At 43.2% G+C, this 16825-nt stretch overlaps 1 protein-coding gene across 15 annotated transcripts in view; it reads left to right on the top strand.

Annotated features, from left to right (window-relative positions):
* PRUNE2 (prune homolog 2 with BCH domain) overlaps nucleotides 1-16825 on the top strand; it is a 446654-nt gene that overhangs the window by 346854 nt on the left and 82975 nt on the right. For all 15 annotated transcript variants that reach the window (XR_012245008.1, XR_012245007.1, XR_012245012.1 and 12 more), the window contains exon 12: nucleotides 12250-12426. Coding sequence is in view for 10 of the 15 variants with exons in the window: in XM_073634004.1 (XP_073490105.1) it covers nucleotides 12250-12426 (177 nt within the window). In the remaining 5 variants the exon portion in view is untranslated. The remainder of the gene's footprint in view (nucleotides 1-12249; nucleotides 12427-16825) is intronic.

The raw sequence follows: 16825 nt of genomic DNA on the forward strand, positions 1-16825 counted from the left end.
TTTGCATTGTTGACTTTTCCAGACTGTCAGGGCCTGGACTCGAACCTGGGACCTCTGCTATGTGTGACAATGACTCTTCTCGCAGAGCTACCTGGGATGCTGCACAGCACCCTGACTGATCCATTAGAGAACCCTGCCTTGTGCCTTAACTTCTGCTGATCCTTGCACTCTTTGCTCCTCCCATGAACTTCCCAATTTAAGCCATGTCTCTGCACTTCCTGTTTGCCAGATTGTTGTGCTCTCTTCAACCAGTAACTTGCTCTAGTCTTCCCTGCTACCATCTGTATTTTGCAACCACTCGTTTTCGACCCTTGGCTTGTTCCTCGACTACACTTCTGCCTGATCCCAACTTGCAACTACTTGTTACTGACCTTTGGCTTGTTTACTGACTTGTTTGTTTGATCTTTACCTACTGGACCCCGGCTTGCTCCCCTCCTGGTGGGATGATCCCGAGGACTGAATGCGAACTGGTACTAACATGCACGAAAATGCATCTCCACCATCAGGAAAAAAGAAAAAAATGAAATATCACATGGTCCTAAGTATTCAGACCCTTTGCTGTGACACTCATATATTTAACTCAGGTGCTGTCCATTTCTTCTGATCATCCTTGAGATGGTTCTACACCTTTCATTTGAGTCCAGCTGTGTTTGATTATACTGATTGGACTTGATTAGGAAAGCCACACACCTGTCTATATAAGACCTTACAGCTCACAGTGCATGTCAGAGCAAAAGAGAATCATGAGGTCAAAGGAACTGCCTGAAGAGCTCAGAGACATTGTGGCAAGGCACAGATCTGGCCAATAGTATGAAAAAATTTCTGCTGCACTTAAAGTTCCTAAGAGCACAGTGGCCTCCATAATCCTTAAATGGAAGATGTTAGGGACGACCAGAACCCTTCCTAGAGCTGGCTGTGCGGCCAAACTGAGCTATCGGGGGAGAAGAGCCTTGGTGAGAGAGGTAAAGAAGAACCCAAAGATCACTTTGGCTCAGCTCTAGAGATGCAGTCAGGAGATGGGGGAAAGTTGTAGAAAGTCAACCATCACTGCAGCCCTCCACCAGTCGGGGCTTTATGGCAGAGTGGCCCGACGGAAGCCTCTCCTCAGTGCAAGACACATGAAAGCCTGCATGGAGTTTGCTAAAAAACACCTGAAGGACACCAAGATGGACTCCAAGATGGTGAGAAATAAGATTCTCTGGTCTAATGAGACCAAGATAGAACTTTTTGGCCTTAATTCTAAGCAGTATGTGTGGAGAAAACCAGGCACTGCTCATCACCTGTCCAATACAGTCCCAACAGTGAAGCATGGTGGTGGTAGCATCATGCTGTGGGGGTGTATTTCAACTGCAGGGACAGGACGACTGGTTGCAGAGTCTCCAGAGTGCTCAGGACCTCAGACTGGGTCGAAGGTTTACCTTCCAACAAGACAATGACCCTAAGCACACAGCTAAAATAACAAAGGAGTGGCTTCACTCCGTGACTGTTCTTGAATGGCCCAGCCACAGCCCTGACTTAAACCCAATTGAGCATCTCTGGAGAGACCTAAAAATGGCTGTCCACCAACGTTTACCATCCAACCTGACAGAACTGGAGAGGATCTGCAAAGAGGAATGGCAGAGGATCCCCAAATCCAGGTGTGAAAAACTTGTTGCATCTTTAACAAAAAGGCTCATGGCTGTATTAGATCAAAAGGGTGCTTCTACTAAATACTGAGCATTCGGTCTGAATACTTAGGACCATGTGATATTTCAGTTTTTCTTTTTTAATAAATCTGCAAAAATGTCAACAATTCTGTGTTTTTCTGTCAATATGGGGTGCTGTGTGTACATTATAGAAATACATAAGAAACACCGCGCTAACTAGTACGGCTAACATAAGCTGCTGCATACAGTCTGACAAAAACGGTGAACTAACATAGGAAAAAATGCAGCGCATAAGGGTGAATATATATTCAAAACTAAAAAAGTGATGAATGGGTGCTGGGAAAGTGATAACAGGTAAGGGGTGAATGGAACATGAAGTCCATAAGTGAATGTGAATGTCCCGCAACACAGGAAATGGGGGTACTCCAGAAGAAGGTGGTGTTCCAATGGTTGTCAGAAGTCACCTTGCATCTAAACCGACCTCTCAGCAGGACAAGCCAATAAAGCAGTGCATAACAAAGAGACTCTTACCGGATCCCGTGGATTCCCATGTCAGCGACAGGGAATCACATGCGCAGTGTGTCACCAAGGACGTGGAGTGGAAAGTCTGGACGCTCCGATCCTCTGGGTTTGCGGTCTGCGTAGATCTCCAGGGACAGCGAGATAAGTCCTCACAATGGACAGCCCAAGCATGGATCAGGAGGGTCAAAAGGAAGTTGGTGGAGCAGTTGGAGGCACTGGACCTCATACAATGGATGAAAAAAGAAAAGAGATGTGCCTCCACATAGTGCAGGTAAAAAGGGCGTTTATTGAAAAAACAACCATAAGAACATAAAAACGTGATCATGATAAATAAAAGCAAGTGGGCAACATGGAGAGTGGTGTATGGGCCCAGAGGATCGGAGCGTGCAGACTTTCCACTCCACGTCCTTGGTGACACACTGTGCATGTGATTCCCTGTCGCTGACATGGGAATCCACGGGATCCGGTAAGAGTCTCCTTGTTATGCACTGCTTTATTGGCTTGTCCTGCTGAGAGGTCGGTTTAGATGCAAGGTGACTTCTGACAACCATTGGAACACCACCTTCTTCTGGAGTACCCCCATTTCCTGTGTGTACATTAATGAAAAAATGAACTTAAATGATTTTAGCAAATGGCTGCAATATAACAGAGTGAAAAATTTAAGGGGGTCTGAATACTTTCCGTCCCCACTGTATGCAGTACATTTCACCTTGCAGTTGGAGGATCAGCCTCCTATTCCAGACATAGAATCTTATAGATCACTACAGCTGCAAAGACCTTATCAATAAAGTTGGAATGTATACCATTCATCTATGAGGTCTGGAAACAAACTATGGAATCATGGCTCCCTTCTCTGAATGTGAAAGAACTTTTCACTTTGAAGGGGAATTTATTGATAAGTGGTCTGCCCACTGTATACACTCTGGTCATACACTTTAACAAGCATGTCACCAAACAGGTTGATGATGCTCTTACATTTAGGGATTTCACTGACAAACTGTTGGATTCCCTACTGATGTTGCAGTAGGAAACTCTGATTCCAACATTGGTAGCACCATACCCTTGGGAATACTACTCAACTTGATCTCTCACTCCTATCCACAGGGGTGCCCTTTTCCATCACAGAGGGTTATACCCCTTGTGATGATTAACTCTCCTAAACCCTACTTCTCTTGAGGCAGTCAAAATCAATGGGGATCCGTGCCTACAGCTCCTTTACCTTCAGTTGTTCTGGACCCTACCAACAGCACTGATCCTTATGGCCACACCATAGTGCCTTTTCCTGATATCCCAATTGTGGAACACTGAGGAGTCCTTCACTGAAGGGAGTCAGTATCTTAGCTGCTTGCACTTTGTGCTAAGTTGAGGGTCTTATCATATGCACTCTTTGTGGACCTTTGCCACCTTTTAGAAGTTAATGGGATTGTTGAGGAATGTAATTTAACATGGTCCCTTTTGTTATGCTGTACCTTGGTTCTAATTATATTTCTCCCTTTGAGTTAGAGAATTTGAACTAGCACCAAGCTGGTTTTTGAGACCAAGAAGTCTCTCCAATTGTTTTCTAAGTGTGAATTATCCTTTTTTTCCCCCAACCTTGGAGGATTCTCCTAATAAATGTATCCACTTGCCTGCTCCTTGAGTCTGGTTTTACTTAAAAGGGCAATAGGGGATCTCTCTGTTGGTCAGTCTTTTAATATGGCCTGCTGGATCTCATCTGGAGATTGTTAGATCTTCAACTCTGAAAAAAATAGAGCACTCCTGTATCTGAACATGTGACCTACAGTCAGTGTTTGGTGTGTCATTTGTTTTCTTCTTAGAGTCAAGGTATTGGCTTCTGGATCCCCCCATTTAATGTTCCCACTTTGAAGAATGAGGGTTTTGGCCTAGAATGTGCCTCCTGTCTTTCTTGCAAGGAAGAATTAAATTTAAATAAGTCACGTGCTTCTATGGAGGGTCAGCAGCCAAAACATTGTTACCTTGCTGAGGCATTCTCTTAAAGTGTCACTAAACCCACATCATAAAAAACTATCAATAAATTCTGTATTACCTGCTGTTCATACTCACTCAGTCACTGTGACATTCGTTTGCTGTATTCTGCAAAAAAACCTGGATGCTGTCTATCTACACCTTCTGTTTGTGTCCCAAATTCATCTAATTTTTGCGGCTGTGGTGGCAACTCTGCACATGCTCAGTTTTTGAGTTTCTATGCTGAGCATGTCCTCCTTATCACATCTGAGTAGCCCATGTGACTATAGAGTCAAACAAGTGGGCGTATACGCAGTGGTAAATGATAGCCCACTCCCTCCTTCCTTCTGCATGCCCACTAACCATCTAAACACAATGGAGGCAGGATATTACATCTTGATTGATTGATTGATGGAGGCTTCACATTTGATTGCAAATATATATTTGTATGACAGTTTAAAACAGTTTATTGATATTATTTATTTATTTTTACTCTGTATTCCAAAGGCTGTTTTTTTTGTTTGTTTTTTTTTTTGAACATCTGGCCAGCAGCGGAGGACTAGAAGCTTCTCCTGCTTATGTTTCCCTGCAGACAGGCTGGGAAAGATCTGAGTCATGTGACAGTTGTATATCGATTAGGAACAAGGTACTTACATTTTTTTAAATTAAAATAATTACAGTGCCATCACATGCATACAGAAATACAGAAATAGAAGGAACAATATAAATTACATAGTGTATAAGACTGATTTTGCTAGTCTAGAGGCTTTTGTGGGACCTGGTTACTGAAAAATAAATGCTTTTCTGTGACTGAACTATTGTCTTCTAATCCAAACCTCTTCTTTAAAAGGGTTCAGGGTTATTACTGTTGTTTTGCCAGCTTAAGCTTTTTTTTTTCTCTCTCTCTCAATTTGGATTAATTGCTGAGTCTCTTTATGAGATTTCTTGTCTATCAGGTAGCATTCTTCCTAATTTGGACCTTCCTTTTCCTGAAGTAAGGGGATTTAAGGGGTTTTACATAAGCCTCCAGCTGTAGACTGGTTGGTCTTTTTTTGGGACATGCCTTGTCTGTCCAATCTGCCTTTCCCTGAAGTCAAGGGTTAGCTAGGCTTTGGCCTTTACTTTAGTAAATATTTCTTCTTGTTGATCACCTTAGCTGTTGGTCCAGGTTTTTTTCTCCTGCTCAATTTGTTATTTTACCTGTTTTTATTTTTTATGGTAGATGATTGTTTTGTTCTCCATATTGCTAAGTGCAAAAAACAGAATTTGTTGCTATGGTGCTGATGGCCGCCCCTCCCACACCATGGAAACAGATGATTTAGGGCAGGGGTACAGGAGAGGATGGAAGTCTTGCTTTTGTCTGGACCTGCTCTGCCTCCCACCCCCCTGCCATGATGCTGCAGCCACATTGAGAATATGAAGGTGGGACTCTGCATGTTAAGGAGGGACTGAGGACTCTGTTGTGAGAGGGGCTGAGTCTAATGGGATGGGCTGCATCTGATGTAACGGAGGGTCTCTGATGTGAAGGGGGGACTCTGATGTGAAGGGGGCTGACTCTAATGTAATGGAGAGGCTTGGTGTGATGTGAGGCAGGGCCCTGATGTGAGGGAGTGATTTTGATGTAACAAAGGGACTGTGATGTAAAGGGGGCTGACTCTTACATGATGGTGGGACTCTGATGTGAAGGGGGAATTCTGATGTTAAGGGGGGTCGCTCCCATGTTGCATCAAGAAATGGATGAGATCATAATCCAGTACAGATGGCAGTGTCCTTCAGACTACAAAATACTGTATAGTTCTGGACTAAGGTACTTTCTGACTTTGCATACTTTTAAAGGGTGTAGTGACTGAAAAAAAGATTGGGAAACACTAGCCGAATACATGTGCATTTTGTTGCAGCCATGTGCAAAAAAAGCCGCTGGCAAAAACAGGCAGACACACTATGCCACAGGTGTCAAACACAAGGCCTGCGGGCCGAATTCGGCCCTCCAGGTCATTTCATGTGGCTTTCAAGCAATGAATCCAGCTTCTTCCCAGCAGTATCATAAGGAAAGGGGGGTGCACTGTGATGTAAGGGAGAGTAGGCGACTCAACTTCTGATGGTGGGGTGGCTCTTGACTTCTAATGTAAGGGGAGGGGATGTGCTGGACATCTAATCTTACAGATACAACCAGCCCTTTTGAGGGCAATCATAATGCTGATGCGGCCCACCATGAAATTTAGTTTGACACCCCTGCACTATGTAATCAATAAAATAAACAAAATTTTGCCACACTAAAAATATCATGATACAAATATCATGATACAAAGTGAAAGAATATTTATGTGACAAAAAATATTGTAAGTCCATTTTAAATGTGCAAAGATGAGAACAGCAGTCCCAATCAAAAAATGTGTACACCACTGCATAGTGAAGGGTATCAAAAAGCTTCTATGTTCACCACGTGGGCCATCACCAGTAGTTGGGTGGACTCTTACCAGAATCTATGGACTCTATTACGGAGTCAAGTTGGCCTGAAAAAAAAGTGTCCAAGTGTTCCATACTAAGATCCAGGTGATTACATCAGATTCTCATGATATTTCAAATTCCCAATTGGTATATTAAATATATATGGCAACTATGATATTGTAGGATTCCTACTCCATGCTTCAGTGCTACCTTTCACACCCCCCTCCCTGAGTTGGAGACCTGCACATTACAATGAAAGTCCAAAAAGTGTAAATCTGTGGGAGTAACTGGTTTGTGACTTCAGATGCACCACCCACTACAGTGACTAAAGCAGGAGCCTGTTATGCCTCTGTGTGGATCCAGACTTGCCCAGCCCAGTTCTTTACCTCACTCTATAACTATTTACATTTAATGACTGCTAAAAGAGAGTTAATCCTTTTCATAAAAATAATTTCAGTTTTAAAATGTCAGAAAATTGAGGCTCAATGCGTGACTTTCTTGTCTTATCACAATGGCAATCTCGTAACACATTTTCACCATATGTGATCATGTAGAAAACCTGTTAATCAATGCTGCCATTATATTATAACAGACTTTAAAGCGGTACTAAGCTCAAAAACAAAAATGTAATACATTACAGCTTACAATCCCTAAATGTGGTATCCGCATTAGTTTCTTTAGGCTTCTTGTCCTATATTTCACCTAGTGACCCATCCGGTTACACACTTCCTGTCTAAAATTGGCCATTGAAATAAGGGAAATTCGGCTGGTTTAACAGGGAATGGCTGAAATTCGATCCATCTATGGCCGTTTCTGTTCAAGAGAAGCAGATCTAATGATCACTTTAATGTTTTTTTCAATGTTTACATAACTGCATTACGTTGCTTTTTTAAATATCTGCCTGAAGTTCAATTTTAGGGATGTACTTAATAAAATGGGTTTATTTCCACATAAAACCTGCTTGTGCTTGTCAACTCTTCTTTGCAGCATGCCAAGGAATGTTGAATTTGAGGACAAAAGAGTATTTCAATATTTGTTTGAAAGACTATGAATACCAGTCAAATCAGTGGCCCTTCTAATTTAGCAATTCTGCTCTTTCTATGCACACAATTGCTTCTTTGTTGAATTTTATTTGACCTTTTCCTCTGGTGCACAGGATTACATAAGCACATCTCAGAAATGTTTGTTAATGCTGCTTCTCCATATATGTCATTCTTATGGTGCTGCTGCACTCTCTGACAACCTTTGTTCATACTTTGTAGTGCAATCATTTTGAACCAACACCTTTGATGGCAGACTGCTAGTGCTTTTATTGACTAACAACAGCATGCCAAAACATGACACAGAATGAACTGCAAAGAGTCAAAGAAAACCTTTTGGTTATGAATGTTAGAGATTAGCCGAACACCTCCCTATTCGGTTCGCACCAGAACATGCGTACAGGCAAAGAATTTGTGCGAACATGCAAACACCGTTAAAGTCTATCGGACATGAACGTGAAAAATCAAAAGTGTTCATTTTAAAGGCTTATATGTAAGTTATTGCCATGAAAAGTGTTTGGGGACCCAGGTACTGCCCTATGGGATCATGTATCAATGCAAAAAAGTTTTTTAAAACTGCGTTTTTTCAGGAGCAGTGATTTTAATAATGCTTAAAGTGAAACAATAAAAATTAAATAATCCTTTAAATATCGTGCCTGGGGGGACCCCTTAGTTTGCCTGTAAAGTGGCACATCTTTCTGATGTGTTTTACTGTGCCGAAGCAAATTTACTTTTCTAAAGGAAAAAATATCATTTAAAATAGTTTGCGGCTGTAATGTATTGACGGATCCCGGCAATATAGATAAAAATCAATGATAAAATTGGCGTGGATCCCCCCCCTCCCGCCAGTCCATACCAGGCCCTTTGGGTATGGCATGGATATTAAGGGGAACTCCGTGCCAAAAATGTTTTAAAAAACAGTGTGGGGCCCCCCAAAATCCTTCATGTCTGGTATGGATTTTAGGGAAACTCCACTCCAAATTTTTTTTAAAAATAGCGTGGGGTCCCCTCCAAAATCCATACCAGACCCCCCCATGTGATTGGGTATGGGGTACATTGTATTATACACTATACACTACCCATTCACCAAAAAAGTGCCAAAAAGTAAAAACCACAATACACAGTATTTGACAATTCCTTTATTAAAAAAGAAAAAAGTGTCCTGCGATGTACATCTATCATTAATCACGCTGCCGACAGACCAGAAAAATAGGAAAAAGAAAACGAAAATACTTCGCCTCTATGGGAGGCGTCCCACCGACTGCTGTCTTTTCGCTGTGACAGCTGTTATATAGGCAAGGGCGGGGCCACCCGCTGGCGTAGTCGGATGACCCCGCCCCCTCTGACAGCACATGACGTCATAAGGGTCGGGGTCACTTGGTTACGTCACCGGGTGGCCCCACCCTTTCCTATATAACAGCTGTCACAGCAAAAAGACCGCAGTCGGCGGGAGGCCTCCCATGGAGGCGGAGTACTTTCTGTTTTTTTCTATTTTTTTTTCTTTTTTTTTTTTACCACATACCCATTCGCATGGGCGGGGTGGGGGCGGGATCTGGGGGACCCCAAAGCACCCTCCCCATGTTGAGGGAAAGTGGTCTGGTATGGTTCAGGAGGGGGGGCACTCGCTCGTCCCCCCCATCCTGGCCTGCCAGGTTGCTCGCTCGGAAAAGGGTCTGGTATTAAAATCTAATCTAATGGACTGGGGGGGGGGCTGTGCCAGTCCAAACTGTAGTTTTAGGGCGTGGCAGCCCACTTTTATTGAATAAATGAAAGTTCACTTATACATCAGTTGCCCACGCAGGGGTTTCTTCCACATAACATGAATTAACTTAAATACCAAGCCAACTGGCTCACGTGTTGGCAGCATGGCTGCTCCTCTTACCAGTCCTTTGACTGTGACATTCAGCTCTCTCAGGCTCTCTAGCCTTCATTCGCAGTGCCCTGCTGCGTGGCCCACCTCTGGCCTAAGGATTGGTGTTCTCCTGACCCCTGATAGGAGCTGACTTAAATCCTAGAGACCTGCTGGCTTGTGGCTGGGTCCTCTGACCCCTTGATGAGAACTCTGTCCCGTGGCTTCTGGCTGGGCCCTCTGACCCCTCGATGAGACCTCTGTCTCGTGGATTCTGGCTGGGGCCCCCTGACCCCGGGTGAGACCTTCTGTCTCGCATACCGGGAGCAGCCTCCAAACTGGAAGCTGTCTCCAAAAATGAGAGCTTTGAGCAATTCTCAGTCCTAACTGTGTAGTGAGCCAAGTTGCAGGTGTCTAGCAAAACCTGGACCCAGGATTGAATGTTCTGAATCAGAACTACCGAATCTGGAGAGATGCTAGTTCTGGACCTTGCATTAACCCAGTCTTTAATATAGTGTGGGGCGTGGACTTAGCCCCTGAGCCATGATTGGCTAAAGTCACCCTGCCTTTGGCCAATCATGGCTCTAGCAGCAGAGCGTGCTGTGATTGGCCAAAGCATGCAGGTCAGGTGCATGCTTTGGCCAATCATCAGACATCAATGCACTGCGATTATGGGGCATTTCATGGCGCTCGAATTTGCCACGAACGCCCCATAAAGTTCGGGATCGTGCTCATCCCTAATGAAGATTGCTAAAGCAGTTGGTAGGCAGAAAAGAGGAAAAGAGACAGAGAGAGAGAGAGACAGAGAAAGAGAGTGAAAGGGAGGAAAGTGTATATCAGCAATTTCTTAACCCCTTGCCGACAAGCGCACAACGATATAAGTCGGCACAATGGCACGGCTGGGCAAATGGGAGCACAGGTATGCCCCCTTTAAATCGCACCATAGTGGGCACACCCTACCCTTGCGCACCCCGCCACATACTCCGTGAGCGTGCCTGTGGGTCCCACAGACTCGATGTTGGCCTGGGGCCCACGATCGTGTCATCGTAAACAAGGCATTTCCCTGTTCTGCCTAGCAACATGACAGAGATCTAATGCTCCCTGTCATCAGGAGCAGTGATCTCTGTCATGTTCTAGTGAGACAATCCCTCCTACAGTTAGAATCACTCCCTAGGACACACGTAACCCCTTGTCCGCCCCCTAGTGTTTAACACCTTCCCTTTTTTTTTCAAAATTGACGCTCTTTTTTTGTTTATAGCGCAAAAAATAAAAAACGCAGAGGTGATCAAATACCACCAAAAGAAAGCTCTGTTTGTGGGAAAAAAAAGAACGTCAATTTTTTTGGGTGCAACGTCGCACGCCCGCACAATTGTCAGTTAAAGCGACGCAGTGCCGTATCGCAAAAAGTGCTGTGGTCAGGAAGGGGGTAAATCCTTCCGTGGCTGAAGTGGTTAAAGTAGAACTAATGGCAAAAGTTTTTTTTTCATTTTGGATAGCGAAAGGAAGGGTTGTAGACACATGCATTTCGTTTGCCTACCACTAGATGGCTCTGTTGCCATTATGACATGGTAATGGGAAAGTTATATCAGGTGTTGGCTCCCCTTTTCCCCCTATTGTGATATGGTGGGTGGATTTATTATCCATATAAATGCTGAATTCCCAGAGAGAGTGGCACAGATCGTAAGAGGACTAGCTGTAGTTGTCTTGTCTACTCCTGACTTTCTTCTGCAGGTCCTTTTAGCATAGTGCATATTGCCTAGAGGCCTGGATAGGGTCTTCTAAACATCAGTGACAATGGAACCTGGTAATAGAAGTCAGCAGGGAGTGCATCCGGCTGGGCAAAGCTATAGAAGGGACATTTAGAAGAGTGGCAGTACACTAATAAAAAAAGCTTGTGGGGGGAAAGGGGGTAAGTGGTCCCAATTCTGTGGTGCTTCCAAGGAGAGGAACAGAGGAGAGGGAAGATGGCTTAACTGAAAGATGTGTACTTGTGCTCTGCACTAAAGTGACTGCTGCAGGAGTATGCCAAATATGAAATGTCAATGCACTGTCCTTTCAACCTTTAATTTGGTTATTTCTGGCAGGAGTATACTGTAGCTGCTGACTTTTAATATTAGGACACTTACCTGTCCACAAATTCAGCGATGTCTTCACCCGAGCCGATTTTTCAAACAGCTCTCGGGTGCTGCTGCCGCCGCCATGGTGGTTAGTGAAAACTGGCAGTGAAGCCTTGTGGCTTCACAGCCAGTTCCCCGTTTCACATGCGCAAAGTACGCTGCACTTTGTGGAAGTGCAATGGCGGGGAAGGAGGAGGGGGGCCGAACTTCTGGAACAGCCGCAGATTGGAGCAAGTACCTTTTAAAAACCAGGTACCGCTCCCCCCAAAAGGTGCCAAGTGTGGTGGCGGAGGGGAGGAGGAAGCGGAGCTTTCCCTTTTGGGTGGAGCTCCGCTTTAATTAACCTGTATTTTACATACAGTATTTAAAACAGACAATGACAACAGTTGGAATTTGACCTGGTGTCTCTTCATACTCAAAAGATTGTTTAATAAAATATAGAACATACCAATAAGTTTATTTTTAGGTGAAACCCCTAACATTTACAGCCTTTATATTGGGTGCTTTAAAACGTTCCTGCAGCAAATTGAAACATTGGACATTTTATCATTCCAAAGCATGCATGCCTAATGCCAATTTTCTTGAGTTTATAGATATGCGGCATCTTCTTTTTAGTGAGTTGCAAACTCTTCTTTAAGTATATACTCATTCACTTCATTCAGATGATCGACCGGCACTTGGACACTCGGTGCAACAAAATTTTGACTCTATTGAAGAGTATACAGCAGAAGAAGAGAGAGCTGATAACAAGCTATGGAGGACTGTCATCATTGGGGAGCAGGAACAAAGAATTAACATGAAAGCTATTGAACCTTACAAAAAAGTGATATCGCATGGAGGTATGGAAACTGTATGCAATATATCCTGTTTGTTTACATTAAGCTTGTCCTTTCTAATAGCAGAAAAGAAATTGTCCACCGATAGAAAGCTGTGCTCTCACAACCTCCCAGAGATTAGGTGTCAGACCAAAGGGAGCTGTCCGTGTTCTGAATTCAAACTGAAGAGAAGACACAGCTACATTGTGACATCACTCAATAGATAAAACTTTATTCCACAGAGCCAAAACAACAGTCCCTACCTCCAAACCGCCCACTCTAATGCGTTTCACCCAAGGCGTGCTTAATCATAGGTCACCTACACATTAGAGACTGTCATTTTGGCTCTGTAAATTTTTTTTTTGGATGGAGTTACGTCATCGGGGTACAGCTGTGTCTCTTCTTTCCTTTCTAGTAGTTCTAATATGGAACAATAAAAAGAGAATTTCCTCAAAGCTTTTTTTAGGTAAATGTTACACTAACAACTCAAAACGTGCACTCACTGATACTACACAATACTTTGTCTTTAGTGAGAACCATGAAGAATTTGTTGAAGAAGGAGATAATAGATGTGCAACCACATGTCTTGCACTGAGCCTGGTATATATGACTAATTGTGATTCTTTACATGTACAGCAGGATCAGATGGAACCAGTAAAAATAGACAGAATAGGGGCCAGGTTGCTGGACAACATGGTACAGTTCAGGTTTGAGGGTTTGTTCATGCAAGCTTGCAAAGGGGAAGCTAATGTTTGCTGTTTAGTTATTAGTACCTACAGTGGGCCACAGTCACATTTAAAGGATAACTCCACTTTCATAAAAAAAAAAAATATAGCAAATAAAAAATATATATATGCTATATATATGTAAAATCTCTAGACAGCCATATTGTAATTTAACATTATAAAAAATTACTTTTACCTTTCAATCTGCAACCGCTGTAGATTTCTGTAAAATGTAATGCAAAACGGCTACCTGGAGGCATTCTGTACACAGTTGGTGTACTGAATGGCCCCCAAAAAAATCATTTCCTGCTTGTGTGATTGGCTTACTGATTTTCCCAGAAATCTGCACTAAGATAAACTAAGTCTGTTTTTAGGTATCCCTTGCAATAGGAATTTCAGTTTTGGTGAGACTCTCCTAGGGTTGAATATTTCTAAAGGGATGCAGAACACAGAGTACACCAGGTGATTATAATGAACCAGGTCCTTCTAGAATCACTCCAAGGACATGGTCAAACAAACAGCTATATCTGAGCAGAAAAAGGCAGGACTCTGTAACAAAGTTTATTAAAAATCTTTCCAATCAACAAAGAGACCCCAAAGGGGCATGATTTGTTCTCAGCAAAGGTGGAGTCACACTTTAAGTCCTTTATGCACGTGGGCCTCCTGCATATAATGCAAAAGAAATTAATCTGGGAAATAAAAACAAAGATTATACTTCCCAGATCCATTTCTCTTGCATTTAACGTACCTGCATTAACATGAGTTTACATGTGCTTAGCTGCATAATTGCTGGCCAAATGTTTCCTGGACACTTATTTTTTTGTTTATGTAAGCGCAGCTAGACTGAATGCCGCTAGATGCTGCTGAATCTAAAAAACTTTACCTACGCTTAACTGGTCTGTTACCACATAGATTGCTGAGGGACGGTGCTCATGGCTGGAGTGTGTGCTACCAAGGCATCAATCCATCGAAAAAATTTGCTTCTATGGATGCTGCTGAATGTCTAGTGTGCATTCAGCAGCAAAAAAGCATTACATGCTTTCTGATGTTTATAGAGATTAACGCCAATCGCAGCTGGGCCCATTGATTTTGATGCCCATGTGCATGAGGCCTACAAAAAGACATACAAAGGGTTCAAAATAAACATTATTCCAAAAAAAAAAAATACAAAAACGATTAAAAGTAACTCATGGGGTTCATTCATTTTTTATATGACTATATACAGCATCAGGACCGGGACAAGGGATGGGCAGGACGCTGTGGTATAATGTGAAATGTGGGAGGGGTGCTGCATAGATTGTGCCTAACTACAAGCTGGCAGGAGTACTGGAAGAGGGGGAATTTTTTTTTGGGGAGAATTTTCGCTTGCAAAGGGAATTTATGCTTGGGGGTAATCGTGCAGACTAGGGCTCAAATTTTTTTGGAGGGGAGGGAGGGGATTTTTTTCTGGCACAAAATGCTCATACATTTTGGGGAGGAGGGGGGTGCCATTTGGCATATTTGCCTTGGGTGCTAGATGACCTTGTCTCGGCACTGTACAGCATGCTCACAGCCAGTCAGACGGATTCTAGTAAAGAATAATTGTAATTGTAATGAACCATGGAATTCCAACGCCGCGTACACACGATCGGACATTCCGACAACAAAATCCATGTTTTTTTTTTCTGACGGTTGTTGGCTCAAACTTGTCTTGCATACACACGGTCACACAAATCTTGTCGGAAGTTCCGAACGTGAAGAACGCGGTGACGTACAACACGTACGACGAGCCAAGAAAAAGGAAGTTCAATAGCCAGTGCGTCTCTTTTGCTTGATTCCGAGCATGCGTGGAACTTTATGCGTCGGAATTGTGTACACACGAGCAGAATTTACGACTATGGATTTTGTTGTCGGAAAATTTGAGATCCAGATCCCAAATTTTATTTGTCGGAGAATCCGACGGAAAATGTCCGATGGAGCCTACACATGGTCAGAATTTCTGACAACAAGCTCCCATCGAACATTTCCCGTCGGAAAATCCGACCATGTGTACGCGACATAAGAGAATTTCACAGACCAGCACCCATGTCATCTTTATTAAAGTGTACATTTCAATACATTTTAAGGCGCTTTGTACACACCCACGTCAACAGGGGTTAAATTGCAGACTAGGATGAGAAAAAACATAACTGAGTTTGACAGGTGCTTGAGTAGAATCCCTTCTTGCTCTGCGAACAGGTTTCAGTAGCTGGTTATTGTAAAAAGCCTTTTACAATGCTCAGCTACTGAAGCATGTTCAACTCCCTAATCTATATCTGCAATTTAAAACATGTTGGCTTGTTACCTTAATGAAAAATATACTATATTACCAAAAGTATTGGGACACCTGCCTTTACACGCACATGAACTTTAATAGCATCCCAGTCTTGGTCCGTGGGGTTCAACATTGAGTTGGCCCACCCTTTGCAGCTTTAACAGCTTCAACTCTTCTGGGAAGGCTGTCCACAAGGTTTAGGAGTGTGTCTATGGGAATGTTTGATCATTCTTCTAGTAGCGTATTTGTGAGGTCAGGCACTGATGTGGATGAGAAGGTCTGGCTCGCAGTCTCCACTCTAATTCATCCAAAAAGGTGTTCTATTGGGTTGAGGTCAGGACTCTGTGCAGACCAGTCAAGTTCCTCCACGCCAAACTTGCTCATCCATGTCTTTATGGACCTTGCTTTGTTCACTGGTCCAAATCATTTGGTGGAGGGGGGATTATGGTGTAGGCTTGTTCTTCAGGGGTTGGGCTTGGCCCCATAGTTCAAGTGAAGGGAACTCTTAAGGCATCAGCATACCAAGACATTTCATGCTCCCAACTTTGTGGGGACAGTTTGGGGATGGCCCTTCCTGTTCCAACATGATTGCGCACCAGTACACAAAGCAAGGTCCATAAAGACATGGATGAGCAAGTTTGGGGTGGAGGAACTTAACTGGCCTGCACAGAGCCCTGACCTCAATCCAATAGAACCCCTTTGGGATGATTTAGAGCGGAGACTGCAAGCCAGGCCTTCTCGTCCAACATCAGTGCCTGATCTCACAAATGCGCTTCTGGAAGAATGGTCAAACATTCTCATAGACACACTCCTAAACCTTGTGGACAGCCTTCCTAGAACAGTTGAAGCTGTTATAGAGGCAAAGGGTGGGCCAACTGAATATTGAACCCTACAGACTTATGCTGGCCATACACTATACAGAAAATCGGCCGAACCCATTTTCGAAAAACGAACATTCGACCGTGACCGCAAACGATCGTGCCATCATATAATGTCCGATAATCTGTTCAGTGGACATGAATAAATAATTTTGTGTTCGTTTTTTTACATATACCTAGTGCAGGCAGTTCGGACGGGAAGCACATTAACCTTGCAATTTATCGTACGTTCGGCAGAAATTTTCCAAACATGCCGTTCGTTTTTTTTCCACAAAAACGTCACAAACGATTATCGATTTGTACCCACTAACTTGCCGAAAAACGAACGAAGTGTCCATACGAACGATTTTTCGGCCGATTTTTCGTATAGTGTATGGCCAGCATTAGACTGGGATGCCATTAAAGATCATGTGCGTGTAAAGGCAGGCGTCCCAATACTTTTGGTAATTTAGTATGTATACACACACACACACATATTATATATATATATATAAAATTTTATTGCTATATTTTTACCTAATTTAGTG

Source organism: Aquarana catesbeiana, linkage group LG01 (genome assembly GCF_042186555.1).
Source record: "Aquarana catesbeiana isolate 2022-GZ linkage group LG01, ASM4218655v1, whole genome shotgun sequence".
Taxonomy (NCBI): domain Eukaryota; kingdom Metazoa; phylum Chordata; class Amphibia; order Anura; family Ranidae; genus Aquarana; species Aquarana catesbeiana.